General features: G+C 40.4%; 2 protein-coding genes across 3 annotated transcripts; one reads left to right on the top strand and one right to left on the bottom strand.

Moving 5' to 3' along the window:
* Positions 1 to 705: 705 nt before the first annotated feature.
* LOC109784334 (epoxide hydrolase 2) lies at positions 706 to 2,953 on the top strand. 2 transcript variants are annotated; one of them, XM_040394229.3, is made up of 3 exons: positions 706 to 1,295; positions 1,533 to 1,776; positions 2,559 to 2,953. In XM_040394229.3, the coding sequence occupies exons 1-2, from the start codon at positions 813 to 815 to the stop codon at positions 1,770 to 1,772; spliced, it is 723 nt and encodes a 240-aa protein (XP_040250163.1). In that variant the 5' UTR covers positions 706 to 812; the 3' UTR covers positions 1,773 to 1,776; positions 2,559 to 2,953. The 2 variants fall into 2 exon arrangements, with proteins under 2 accessions (XP_040250163.1, XP_020198515.1); XM_020342926.4 differs by having other exon boundaries at positions 709 to 1,295; positions 1,533 to 1,768.
* Positions 2,954 to 6,915: 3,962 nt separating this feature from the next.
* Positions 6,916 to 7,230, bottom strand: LOC141027026 (peroxidase 1-like). The gene has a single exon (XM_073503937.1). It carries the CDS (start codon positions 7,228 to 7,230, stop codon positions 6,916 to 6,918), a length of 315 nt encoding a protein of 104 aa, XP_073360038.1.
* Between the last annotated feature and the right edge of the window lie 6,542 nt (positions 7,231 to 13,772).

Here is a 13,772-nt window from a genome sequence, read left to right as displayed (position 1 = left end):
TAGGTGACGGTTAGAGAAGTAAAATTTAATCTAACCAATTATAAGGGATCTATTAGAAATGTCCTTAGTGGTTGTTTGGATATCAAAAGTAAAACCTGACATTTTAGAAAACTTGTTTTAAGAGTGTTTTTAGGAAAACCAGTGTAGGGGAGAATTTATGTTACAATGGGTTTGTGGAATAAATCGTTTGGGTGAGAAAACGTTGACACAAGATTTGATAAAAACGTGTTTGGATTAGTACTTTAGTACTACTTTTCTCCTGTCTCTTCCTTAAGGTCGCGCGATTCCGCTTCTTCCCCCAAACCGGCAATCTCGCTTCTCGTTCTTTCTCTGTTCCTATAGTTGCTCGACCCAGCCCGAGCTCGCCACGCCATCAAAGGTTCCCGGCGACCTATTTACAGGCTGGGAACATGTTTTGATGTAAACGTGTTTGTACAAAAACGAGTATTAGTGGTTTTCCACAAGATACATTTTCGTGGCTTTGTGGAAACCCAATTCTGCTTATCCACATTTCTGATGGGCCACCCAAACGTGATTTTAGTTTTTTTTTTTTATGTAAAACGTGATTTCAGAAAAGATTACACGAAACCAGCTTTGATAAGCAGGGGGCGGAAAGAACGAGGCGACATGGAGATGTCGTGCAATACTCTTGCACCCGTAACCCCTGCGATCCACCCACACTCCTTATATATAGTGCGTTCCGGCCGTCCAGTCCAGCCACATCCACCATCAACCTCAACGAGCTCTAAGCCAGCTGCTGCTCCTGCTTACTCCCATCGTCGATCAGTTCGTCACCGCGAACTAACCAAGACATGGCTTCCGACGGCGTCATCACGCACCGCAGCGTCGAGGTCAACGGGGTGCGCCTGCACGTCGCGGAGGCCGGCCCGGCGGGCGCGCCCGTGGTGCTGCTGCTGCACGGGTTCCCGGAGCTGTGGTACACCTGGCGGCACCAGATGCCCGCGCTGGCCGCGGCGGGGTACCGTGCCGTCGCCCCCGACATGCCCGGTTACGGCGACTCCGAGGCGCCCTCCGCCGGCCCGGACCAGTACACCGCGCTGCATATCGTCGGCGACTTTGTCGCGCTCATCGACTCCCTCGGCCAGGAGCGGGTCTTCGTGGTGGGGCACGACTGGGGCGCCATAATAGCCTGGAGCCTGTGCCTGTTCCGGCCTGACAGGGTGAAGGCGCTGGTCCCCTTGAGCGTCCCCTTCATCCCTCGGAGCCCGGCGGTGAAGCCCGTCGATGCTGTCAGGGCTCTCTACGGCGACGACTTCTACATCTGCAGCTTCCAGGTACCATGCAAGGCAAAAGTCTTGCTGCGAGCCTGAAGCCATACTTGTTTTGAAAGTTGGTTAACAAAGTGAGTGTATAGCAGATAGAGCGCTCTACAACCTAAGAACAGTTAAATGCCACTTTATTTTACAGAAATTTCATACGAGTGATGAAACCATTGCCTTTTCAATCCATATATTGTCTCCGGAATTGCACGCAAAATAAACATGACCGATCTGGTGCTAATTTAATTGTAGGAGCCTGGGGCAATTGAAGCAGAATTCAAACGCCTTGGTACGGAGTTGGTGCTAAGAAAGTTTTTCGCTGATCGAACTCCTGGCCCACTGTTCATCCCGAAGAGCGGGTGGGGCTCACCAGATGATGAGGTGCCCTTGCCGAGCTGGATCACAGAGGAGGACGTCAAGTACTACACGACCCAGCTTGATAAGTCTGGTTTCACCGGGGGATTGAACTACTACCGGGCCCTGAATAAGTAATAAAGTTACGCTTACTTTGGACTATTTTCCTCTTGAGCTTTTTTTACCTAATTATGAAGGCCTAAACTTGAAATTTGATCCAAAGCTTAACAAAATGTTTTCTAGAAAGTTATAGGAATTTTCTAGAGAAAAAGAGACTAGATTTGATTCAAAGCAAATATATCTACAATTTTTGGAATGCTCTATATAAGGTCGAAATTCTAAACTGTATTTTAGATATGACCAATATTATTATAAAATATAAAATATACAGATTTTTGGAAACACTGATTACTCCATTTAGAATTAACTCAATGAGTGGCAAATGATTTCCCCAAATTAAATGGAGCTCCAAGAAATATTTACCATGAATATGTAAAGTATGGCTCAAGAGCAAGTTCACCTTGCTAAGATGCTGCAAAACCTGTAATATATTATTACTCATAATATATTGATTGTGTCATTTACCTGTCCAAAACTTTTGTATTTTTTTTTTCAAATTTGTCCAGAATAATTCCATATTGATTTAACCATTTACTTGCCCAAAACTTTTACTCCCTCCATCCGAAAATATATCTATTTCTCCGACTAGTATTTCCGGACTGAGGGAGTATACTTTTACATTTTGTCTGCAGTCATACCACATGAAGTTGTCTTATAAACCAATGTGGTACATCGTCCACAATCCAATCGTAGAAATGTAATTACCATATATCTCTCGGAGAAATGATGGAAGAAAAGTTCTAGGGTAACTGGACCGCACCACACAATATTCTTGTCTAACAACAATATCTGTTCTATGTTTAGGACATGGGAGTTAACTTCACCATGGACGGGAGCTGAGATAATGGTGCCAACGAAGTTCACAGTTGGCGACTTAGATCTAACATACAATATTGCAGGCGCAAAAGTTTTCATTAACAAAGGTGGTCTCAAGAAGTTTGTTCCATTACTAGATGACGTGGTGATAATGAAAGATGTGGGGCATTTCATAAATGAACAAAAGCCAGAGGAAATTAGTGCGCTCATAATCGGCTTCATAAAGAAATTCAACTAAACTGAAGTATATCGAATACATAATGAATAAGGTCAAAATGTTCATGATTATCGGAAAATTTATATTTTGACCATTGTATTATTGTGCTGAAAAAGTACGGACATATTTATGTAAGTATATTTTTTACTGTCCACTACTTGTATAATTTGTGGTGTTTACTACTATAATTATACCTGCTCCACTTGGTGTGTTCCCTCTCGTGCGTTCGAGCGCTTCGATGGGCTTGCCCATTAACAATTGTAGGAATGGAGGGGGTGTGCGCTCGTTTGCACTCTAGTCTATATCGGGTGCTTAAGACACCAACTAGGACGCAATGACATCAGAGGCAATGGCGATGAGAGACGGACTGAACTTGGCAAATAGCCTAGGGTTCCAGTGAGTTGAAGCGGAATCCGACTCTCTAATGGTGATCAACTGCTACTCCGGTCAGAGTACTTGGTGGGACGCGGCGACAACGATATTCATGGAATGTGTGGACATCTCTACCTTGATTGAGAAGGTCAACTTTAAGCATTGTTTTCGATCAGCAAATCAAGCGGCGCATGTGCTGGCTAATTTTAGTTATTGTAATAAACTTTCTTCTAGTTGGACTAACGAGCCTCCAGATTGTCTGGTGAGCAAGCTCGTAGACGATGTATCTTTATGCATTAATCAATAAAGCTGGCCATGATAGCCTTCCCTGAAAAAAACTAGGTGCCAAATGTGTTGTTTGCTTGTGGTCCATTAGTTTTGTGGGGAACAAAGGAGCTCACCTGATCACCATTGCTCTTCATCGAGACTAAATAATAAAACTATAGCTAAACACCGAACAATTCTACCTTCCTCTCAAAAAAATAAATACTGCATAGAACAACAAGCCAAGACAGTGCCAACTAAGAAAAACACCACTATACCCAGCATAACTAAAGTGCAACCTAACACAGGAACTCAAAACCTCTTGGCTCTGACACCATATTGAATTCATGCACCAGCCAACTCATCCAAAAGTCCGAACTGTTGAAGAGAGGCGTGCAATATATTTCAACAGAACCGACTGTAATAACCAAGTCTGAGAGCTCCAGTCCTGGGTTAACACGCGTGATAGACAGAAAACGTGCAATATGCAGCCGCACTTGTAGTGCTATGTGTGTATTGCGCTGGCAGGTTTTTCTCAATAAGCTTCAGAGATTTTCTTTATTTTGGTCATTTTTCTGTTAAATACTTTCCAATATTTTTAAAAACATTTAGGATTGCGAGCAGAAGCACGGGGTCAGGATCCATATAGCGCTTTGTGCATATTGTACCGATAAATATTTTTGTGCTCGATTTTTCAACCAATTTTATTATTTCATTTGGTTTTCTACTAGCGAACATGCTTGTGCATTGCAACGATAGATAAAAAAATTACACGCTACTCAAATAAGTATGACTCAATACCCCGACATATGAGCGTCCTCTATTTTAACATGGTGGCACATCATTTTCCACTTATCTTTCTTCCGACCCTCACTGATGATGGACGTGATGTCCACGTGATCGCAATGCATTCGACATGGTAAATCCCAAGGCAACGAGCTTGCCACCGCATGACACACTTGTCATTGTGTACCGCAAGGAAATGTTTAAAATTTGAAAATATATCTCATCTACCACGAACTACTCCCAACGCCTAGACATATAAAGACTTTCCAAAAACTAATCAAAACCTAGACATAAAAGACTTTTGAAACGGCGGACAGTTTTTTGAATCGACATATTTTTTAAACTTTGGGCATTTTTTAATTCACAAACATTTGTTTTGTTTAGACGAACATTTGAACACATGAATAGTTTTTGAATTCCTGAACATTTTTTGAATTGATGATTGTTTTTAAATTAGGGCCAAAAATTGAAATTCACAAAAAAATGAATATTTTTTAGTATTTTCAAAAATTTCTTGGATATTTTTTCAGATTCATGAATATGTTTTGAATACATTATCATTTTTTTCAAAATCAAGAACTTGATTTTATTTGCCGACAATTTTTTGCAAATTGTGAATTTTTTTATAATTTGCGATTTTTTTGTAAAATCACCAATATTTTTTGAAATCTTGAAAAGTTTATGATTTTTCGAACATTTTCTAAATTCATAAACATTTTATGATTTCTAGAACATTTTGTTTCAAAATTTGCCACTTTTTGAAATTTGTAAATCTCGAATTAAAAGTTTTTTTCTAAATCTTGATTTTTTTTTCAAATTGTGATTTTTTTTATATTTTGCGAATTAATTGAAAGAAGAAATAAAAAAACAGAAATAAGAAAAGAAAATACAAAAAACGAAATGGAAAAAAAGGGGCGCCACGCTGGGCCAGCCCATGAACACGTACGTGGTGGGTGGGGTTGAGAAAAAGGAGAGAGCAACTAGTTAACGAGCGCGCTCCTTCGGAGCCTCGCAACGATCAGCGCCACTTGGTGCTCTCTCAGCCATTCGCCACGTGTCGCGCTCTGGACGCTCCCTCCGGATTTTTTTTCCCGCACGCGTTTTCGGCTTTTTAAACGTTTTTTTCCGGGTTTTTTCGACGTTTTGGTTTCCCCCGGTCTTCCTTAGCTTTTCGATAAAAAATTTCAAAAAAAAAATTTACGCGAAAAAACACGTTTTGTTTTTTTTTCTTTCGCGAAAGTCACAGTTTTTCTTCCGCGAAAGGCACGGTTGTGCTTTAGCGAGAGTCACGGCCGTGCCTTTCGGAAACGGAAAAAAACGCGTTTTCTGTTTTTTTTCTTTCGCAAAGGTCATGGCTTTGCTTCCGCGAGAGTCACGGCCGTGCCTCTCGGAAAGGGAAAAACAAAACGCGTTTTTTGTTTTTTTTCTTTCGCGAGAGTCACGGTTTTGCTTCCGCGAGAGGCACGGTTGTGCTTTCGCGAGAGTCACGGACGTGCTTCCCGGAAAGGGAAAAAATACGCATTTTTTGTTTTTTTTCTTTCGCGAGAGTCACGGTTTTGCTTCCGCGAGAGGTACGGTTGTGCTTTCGCGAGAGTCACGGTTTTGCTTCCGCGAGAGGTACGGTTGTGCTTTCGCGAGAGTCACGACTGTGCCTCTCGGAAACGAAAAAAACGCGTTTTCTGTTTTTTTTCCTTCCACGAGAGTCACGGTTTTGCTTCCACGAGAGGTACTGTTGTGATTTTGCAAGAGGCACGGGCGTGCCTCTTTCGGAAACGAAAAAAAACCGTGCTCCCGTTTCGGTTTTTTTGCCCGGTTTTTTTCGTCGGTTTTTTTTGTGAAAAAAAGTTTGTCAAAACCTATCAACATGGATCTAGTTTTGAAGATCTTGACGCGAGGAATCCAATGGTGAAAACGGTTCGAGATTTGGACGCACAGTTTAAGAGATAAAACGTTTTGAATAAACGGATCTATGAAAAAAGGAAAACATCCAGGTTGCGACAAGTGGCGCGCTGCATGTGCACCACTTGTCGCGACCTGGAAAAGTAGAGTGTTCTTTGCAACGAGTACTTCTTAATTAGTGATTTCGGAAAAAGGAGTGGGAAAAACGTTGGAGAGATAGGCTGCCAGTGTGTGATATATGTTGGGTATCATACCTATAAAAAAACTGAGCACGACGGTGACTTAAAAAAAAACTGAATCATTTTCTTCACTTATGGATGGCATAGCAGGGAATATATAGCAACTTTAAGGGTAATTTTTTAGATGGACGACCAAAAGCAATATTTGCATTATTATTAGGGGTAGATTAAAACACTTATAATATTTTTGAAAAACAAAGGTTTTTTGTCTACAAATTTACAAAAATGTTCACAAATTGGGAATAATGTTGTGAATTTAAACAATGTTCGTAACTTTAAAAAGTTCACGAATATGAAAGATATTCATGAATTTTTAAAAATGTTCGCAAGTATTAAAATTGTTCACAAGCTTTAAAAAATGGTCATGAATTTTACAAAATTTTCCTTAGATTTAAAAATGTTTAATTCTCTACGTTTGTGCCATATATATTTGTAAGCGCGAGCAGTAACAATAGACAAACTAACAAACACCATCTGGTGCTGCGAAAGTGTTACGATTAAAGATTGACTTATCAATTCACTTGTCAACAAACATTTGTTCCACGGAACTAATCCGCTGGTAGCTTGTCTAGTTGAGGACGTAGCATTTCTTCCTGATTTCTCCGTCGCTGCCGGTGAGCATGCCGACGTTGGCCATCTTGATCATGGACTCGCTGAAATCCCTGAAGAACGCGTCCTCGAATTTGCCGGTAGCGACGCGTTGGACGTATTCCTTGATGGCCGCGTCGGTGAGGAGCGCGGCGTCGGAGCGGAAGAGCCCCTGCGCTTGGCGACATGGCGGCAGTAGCTGGTGTCGAAGGTCATGTAGCTGCCGGGATCCATCTCTGACAGCATGCTCTTGTTGTCGACGCTCTTGGACTTCAGCCTCATACTCCTCATGCATGTGCACGTTGCATGTCACCCTACGGCTTAAAGTTTTTCAGCTGCTCTGGCCGCATGCAGATGCACTTATCGCGTCGAGAGCAAGTGAAAGCCATACACGCCGACAGCTCCAACTTGGAGCCTCCAAGCTAACTGGCCCATACTTGTTTCACGCTTAGATGACTTAGACTTTCTCACGCTGATTAACACAAGTACTCTACACTGTCCTGCTCCCATAGTAGTTCCTAGAAACACATATACACATAAGCTAGCTTCGCATGTTGGCCGGCTAGCTACGCGACCACATGTAGCTATGTCGCTCGGGCGAGCGGCTCCTATCTCGTCGGTTAAAACTTCAAAACATCATCACAGTCGGGAGTGCTTCTTCAAAATTGCTACAACCACAGAGAGCTTGTCCCCGATCATATTTACATCCGAAAAATGAAAAAAAACACATAAAACAAACAATGACAGAAAATTGCACACAATTTGCATGAAAATTGCAACTTTTCATACTATGCAAAAATAAACATATAGTAGTGCAATTTTTAGACAGTGATATGAATTGTACACATATTGCATAAAAATTGTTACGGGGACTATTATTTGATAGGCACCTAGTTTTTTTGGGCATTCAGTCAAATCGTCTCCACCACCCGATCAAGATCCAAAGGCCCAGTCGCCTTCTTCTTTCTCTACCCTTCTTTTCCCTATAATAATACTACCCCCCCCCCCCCCCCCCCCCCAAAGGAAGTTTTCTAGGGAAGAATGAATTAATGCCATTGGTATTACCCTTTAAGAAAAATAAAAAGAAAAATAAGAAACTAAAAAAACAGTGACAAAATGTACACAAAATTTGCGCTATTTTATAATATGCAAGAATAACCATATAATGGTGGATTCTTTTTTTGCAAAATTAAGTTTTCTAAGAAGGAATAATTTAGTGGCATTGGTATTACACTTAAAGAAGAAACAAAATAATCAACATAATAAAGTTTTCTAAGGAAGAATGAATTAGTGACATTGATATTACCCTTTAACAAAAAATAAAATAAAATAAAAACTAAAACAAAATCAAGATAATGAAGTTCACTAATTAAGAATGAATTAGTGGTGTTGGTATTACCCTTTAAGCATTTTTATAAAAAACAAATAAAACAATGACAAAATTTACACACACTATCAACAGAATATGCACTTTTCTATAATGTGCAGGAATAAGCATATAATAGTAGAATTTTCACAAAAAGGAATTTCACAAGAAGGGATGAATTATTAGCATAGATATTACTTAAAAGAAGAAATAAAGCAAAATAATAAATAAAAGTAAATCAAAATAAATTATTTATAAGAAAAAATGAATTGGTGGCATTGGTATTACCCTTTAAGAAGAAAGAAAATGAAATAAAAATGAAGCGAAATCAAGATAGTGAGGTTCTCTAAGAAATAATGAATTGATGGTATTGGTACTGCCCTTTCAGAAGAAATAAAATAAATCTAAAACAAACAATGACAAATTTGCAAACAATATACACAAAAAATTTGTTCTTTTGAAACTATGCAAGAATAAGCATAGAATAGTGATATCACAAAAAAAGGTTTTCTAAGGAGTGTATTCGTGGCATTCGTATTACATTTAGGGAAGAACGAAAACAAAATAATAAAAATCAAAATAAAATTAATAAATTTTTACATGGAACACAAAAAATCATTATTAATTCTTTATTCTTTTCTCTAACACAGTATAGACGTAGGCGCTCATATATACACGCTTACACTCATCTCTATGAACACATACATATAAACACACACCCTAACCTTATGAGCACCTCTGAGATACTGAGCCGGCATATCTTTGTTCTTATCTTTATTCTTAAAGAGTAGTACCAATGACACTAAATAAAAATGAAGTTTTTCTTTTTCATTATCTTTATCCATTAAGAGTAATACCAATGAAAAAGGTTAGATAAACTTGCACATAACTTTGCAATAAAATTACACTTCTGTAGTATGCAAACAACGATAATGTAATAGTGTAATTTACTAATATTTGCTTAGTATTTGTGTGTATATATTTACAATCATCCAACATCCCAAAAATACCGACAAAGGAAAAACGTAAAACAAAGTAATAAAGAAAAATAGAAACATAAGAAGAAATGCATAAAAACAGAAAAAGAAAAGAAAAAACAGAAAGAAGGATGGGCTGGACGGTATAGGTAATGGGCTTCAGCCCAGTAACAAATCGACTGACCTAAATATATGTGGTCAGTCAGAAAATAGCCCAAACTAGCTCATAGAACATACCCGAAAAGATACAACACAAATTTTAGACCAGGAATCAACGGTAAAAAGAAAAAAATTAACTACCCCAAATTGTCAGGCGACTTACATATAGCCAAAGTGTTAAATAAATGAAGCTTTGATCCGCAGCGAGATTGTCTGATAGTTCTTGTTCTTGTGAGTTGTTGAGTGATGTAGGGCTGGTTGGATGGGAATTCTCTCGGAGTTCCTTGTACACTTTGGTGCCAGTTACGTACACTTTGGTCCGACAACCTATTTGTGTGCACACATGCATGTGCTAATTTCCTCTCTGATACAACCGCCTCAATAAACAAATGCACAAACATATATGAACCGCCGGTGCGCGTATACAACAGGAGAAAATGGGCTGCGCGAAGCCAGTTCATTTTTTGTGAAACAATTCGAGGCCAGTTCATGAGCGCGTCGATACATGCATAGTCCGAGCACAACCGTCACGATTATTGGCTTTTGTCTAAGTAAATCCTACGCAACAATGGGTTTTAGCAAAACGTTGTACTTGGACGGCGGTGGATGATACCAAGTATTGAGTGTATATAGTTAGCAACTAAAATCTTGAATCTTGAGTCAACATTTCATTGCTCATCCTAGCACCGGACACAGTCAGGCGAAACGTACGAGGCTTGGCAGTTGAGGAATCTCACCTCCCGCCAACGCCTTCAATAATTTTAGTAATATTTAAATGTTTTCAGAACACATATTCCAATGATTTAAAATTTTCATAAACATATGTTTTAGTATTTCAGTAATATTTCGAAAAAAATCATTAACAGAAAATTTGAATAATATTTCAACAAGTTTTAAACTTTTGAGTACATATCTAGTGAAAACCATACATTCAGTGAAAGCACGGAAACCTGATCTTGTGCCGTTGGATAGGGAATGTGCGTTCTGAGATGAAAAGTTGTACAGATTGCAAATAGAACCTCACAACAATCCTGTACATCGGTACAGAAATATCCCCAATGGAGGCTGAGCCATCCCGTTCCTTTTCCTATGGAGCCAGCCAATCCCGATTCGAATTTCTTCCCCATTAACAGCTAGGATTAGGAGAGTTGTGGGGAGATGGTGCTTTCCTACAGCACGAACCTTCGTTCCGCGCAGGACCAGCGAGCGATGTGGGTGATTCCTCTTCGGCGACTGTCTGGCCAACCATGTCAATCCGCTAGCAACCTTAGTCTCAAGTTATGGCAGGAGAACATTCATATTGAGTCTGTCCCGTCGCACATCAAGTCTTTGTCTTTGTGTGAGCAACAAGGGAATCATAACGAGTTTGATTTCCTTCGGTTCATCGAGGAGAATGCACTGAAACCAGAGAGGTTGTTCATCGTCATGAAAAAAGACCTAACCTACAGCGAGAGGCAAGTGGTGGTTGTTGTTAAACTGATGGATCTTAGTTATGCTAATTTGGCTAGTAGAGACTGCAAGTGCCTGCATATTTGGACGCCCCAGATTTGTCTTATGATGATCCCTTTTACTACCTCTGTACTTAAACGTGCCTTGGTCGCCCAAGATTTTGATAGAACTGCAAGTGTTCTGTTTGCAGTATCCATTCCTGTACATACTTCTCTTGTCTGGGCAGAGTTTTGTTGGATAGAGTTCTAATTCTACTAACACTGAGGGGCTATTTGCAAAATAGCAGCGCTGCCAGCGGGCGTTCTAATGCAAATACTAAGTAGCAGTAATGTCTGGATCTAGTCCATGCATATAGGATCCAACGGCCAGCGCTCAAGTTTCCAAGCTTCCACTGAAGAAGGGGTTTTCACCTGATATTGTCTCTAAACTTTTAGCAACACGAATTTTAATTACTGCACAATTTTCAATAATTTCACAATTTTCAAAAACACGTCTTCATATAATTTTACAATTTAGCATCACGAATTTCAACAATTCCATTAATTTCGAAAAAAAATCAGCAACACAAATTCAACAATTTCACTAATTTTACAAGTTTCAACAACACAAATTTCAATAATTCCACTAATTTCAGGGGGAAATGATAATTTTTTGATAATACTCCACTAATTCCATTACCAGACCACAAATTAAGTAATTCCATTAATTTATAATTGTAAATCAAATAATTTCACTAATTTCGCAACCATGTTTCATAAAATAATAAATGGTGTTTCTAGTATGTACGAATACAAACTGAAATTGGGGTAGACTATGGGCTCAGTAAAACGGTGAGGGGGGGGGGTCAAGGAGGAGCTTCCCATGGCATGGAACATGTGGGAGAATAGGAAGGTGGCCAACAATAGGGAACTTGAGGAGGAGCACACGATGGCCTATAGCACCTTGGCATAGGGGAAGGTGGTCAGCAATGGGGAGCTTGAGAAGGAGGATGGATCAGCTTGGAGCAAATGGGTAGGGGGGTGGTCGGCGATGTGGCGGTTGTTGGGAGATCAGGGAGAAGGATGATCACGGGATGGTGATTTTCTTTTGCACTTCTACATTGTTGTAGCGAAACATAACGAGGTGGGATATAAAACTTCATATCCATCTTGAATGACTCTAACACCATTTGGCTTGAGGACATTGCATTCTCTGTAATGAATGATAGCCAAGAAATGTGAAATAGTAGTCCATAACGCAGGAGATCGAGCCACATCTCATAGAAGAAGCAAACAAGGTTGTGAAGTTACATGCCCAAGCAGGATGTGTGTTTGCGCTATGTTTGGATGTTCGTCTCTCTTGATGTCGTGGTTGACACCGATCTAACCAATGAAACATTTTGAAAGAGGATTGACGAATAGTATGCAACCAATGTCAAGGTTCCCTCCAACCAAACGCAAAGTTCTCTCACACACTGTTGGAGTGTAATTCAAGGTGGTTGCAACCGGTGCTCGAGATGATGTGTTGATCAAGTGAAGAGCACACCTTCTATTGGAATGACAATTGATGAGTATGGCATCTACAACCAAGAGCTATGTAGGAAAAATTCAAGATGAATGGGAACAAGCCATTTACTTTGTTGCATTGTTACACGCCGCTCAAAGGAAATGTGAAGTGGGCAAGGAGAAATTATGAAACAACACCGATGATGTCAAGATTGAGCGTATCATCTTCAATTGATCACGAGGAGGATGACCAGGGTGATGATTGTAGGGGGAGAAGCCCCAGTCCAAGCTCTCGGCTGGATGGGAGAAAAAAAGAGAAAGTGGCTAAAAAGGATGGTTGAGTGGGTGCATACAAAGAAGAACTCAATGCGTGGATCAAGACGAGGAAGGAGTTGGTAGCCCAACACAAGCAAGAGAAGATGGTTGGGTGGTTGGAGCTCGAACATATTCAGAAGTGGTTGTGGGTGAACGCTAGTACTAAGGCACACACGCTTTGATGGAAATTTGAGGAGATGATACCCATGACGGAGGAGCATACGGTTGCTACAAAGGAGAAGTGGTTGATGATCAAGGCAAAGAAGGAGATGAACAAGAGGAAGGAGCAAGAGTACTAGAGGATCATGCTCATGGACGCGAGAGGGGTGGATGACATGTCGATATTATTGGGGGCTCACTCATGGATAGAACTTGGCTTCCAAAACGCCAAGATCGATATTCTATGATCGTGATAGTGGAAATGGGAGTGTGTAATTTATGTTGCATGTGGTCGCTTTTTAAGAACTGTGTTGGATGTGTCGGGTTTTAAACTTTATATGTTGGCTTTTGGATGCTCTTTGTTATTGTTTTTGGTTGAATTCTTATGTGATTTAAATTTGAAATGTTGGGAGGAAGGTGTCCCGGTGTGTGTGTGTGTGTGTGTGAGAGAGAGAGAGAGAGAGAGAAGGGGGAGGGAGGAGAAGGAGAGATGGAATGAGGATGACATGTGGGACCCACATCCACCTCAAGCATTTGTGCACATATGCATGCCACATCAGCTTGACAGACGGGTCCCACTCGTCCGTTGTCAAAACATGGTAAGCCCAAGACCAGTGCAATTTGTAACCAATAGGCCTATAAAATAGTGGTTTTTTTGAAGAAGAAAAAAGGTGTGGTAGCAAACTTGCACCCTAGCCCAAAATATGGTGGGTTTTTTCTTGTAATTTGCTTGATCCTTCCTCATCTCTTCTCAGTTCTCGCTCGGTCACCCCTTCGTCCTTCCTCCCTCTCGTCTCCTCCATACACCTACCCCGCCGATGGATATCCTCAACTGAAATTTGTGGTTTCATAACTGGCTTTGCGGTAAAGCTCGATGCAATGACGTTGTAACGCCTGTTTATCAGGCAATGAGTTATAACTCTGTCTG

The sequence above is a fragment of the Aegilops tauschii genome, chromosome 7 (assembly GCF_002575655.3).
Source record: "Aegilops tauschii subsp. strangulata cultivar AL8/78 chromosome 7, Aet v6.0, whole genome shotgun sequence".
NCBI classification, from domain to species: Eukaryota; Viridiplantae; Streptophyta; class Magnoliopsida; order Poales; family Poaceae; genus Aegilops; species Aegilops tauschii.
This window is presented reverse-complemented; position numbering and strand designations above follow the sequence as displayed.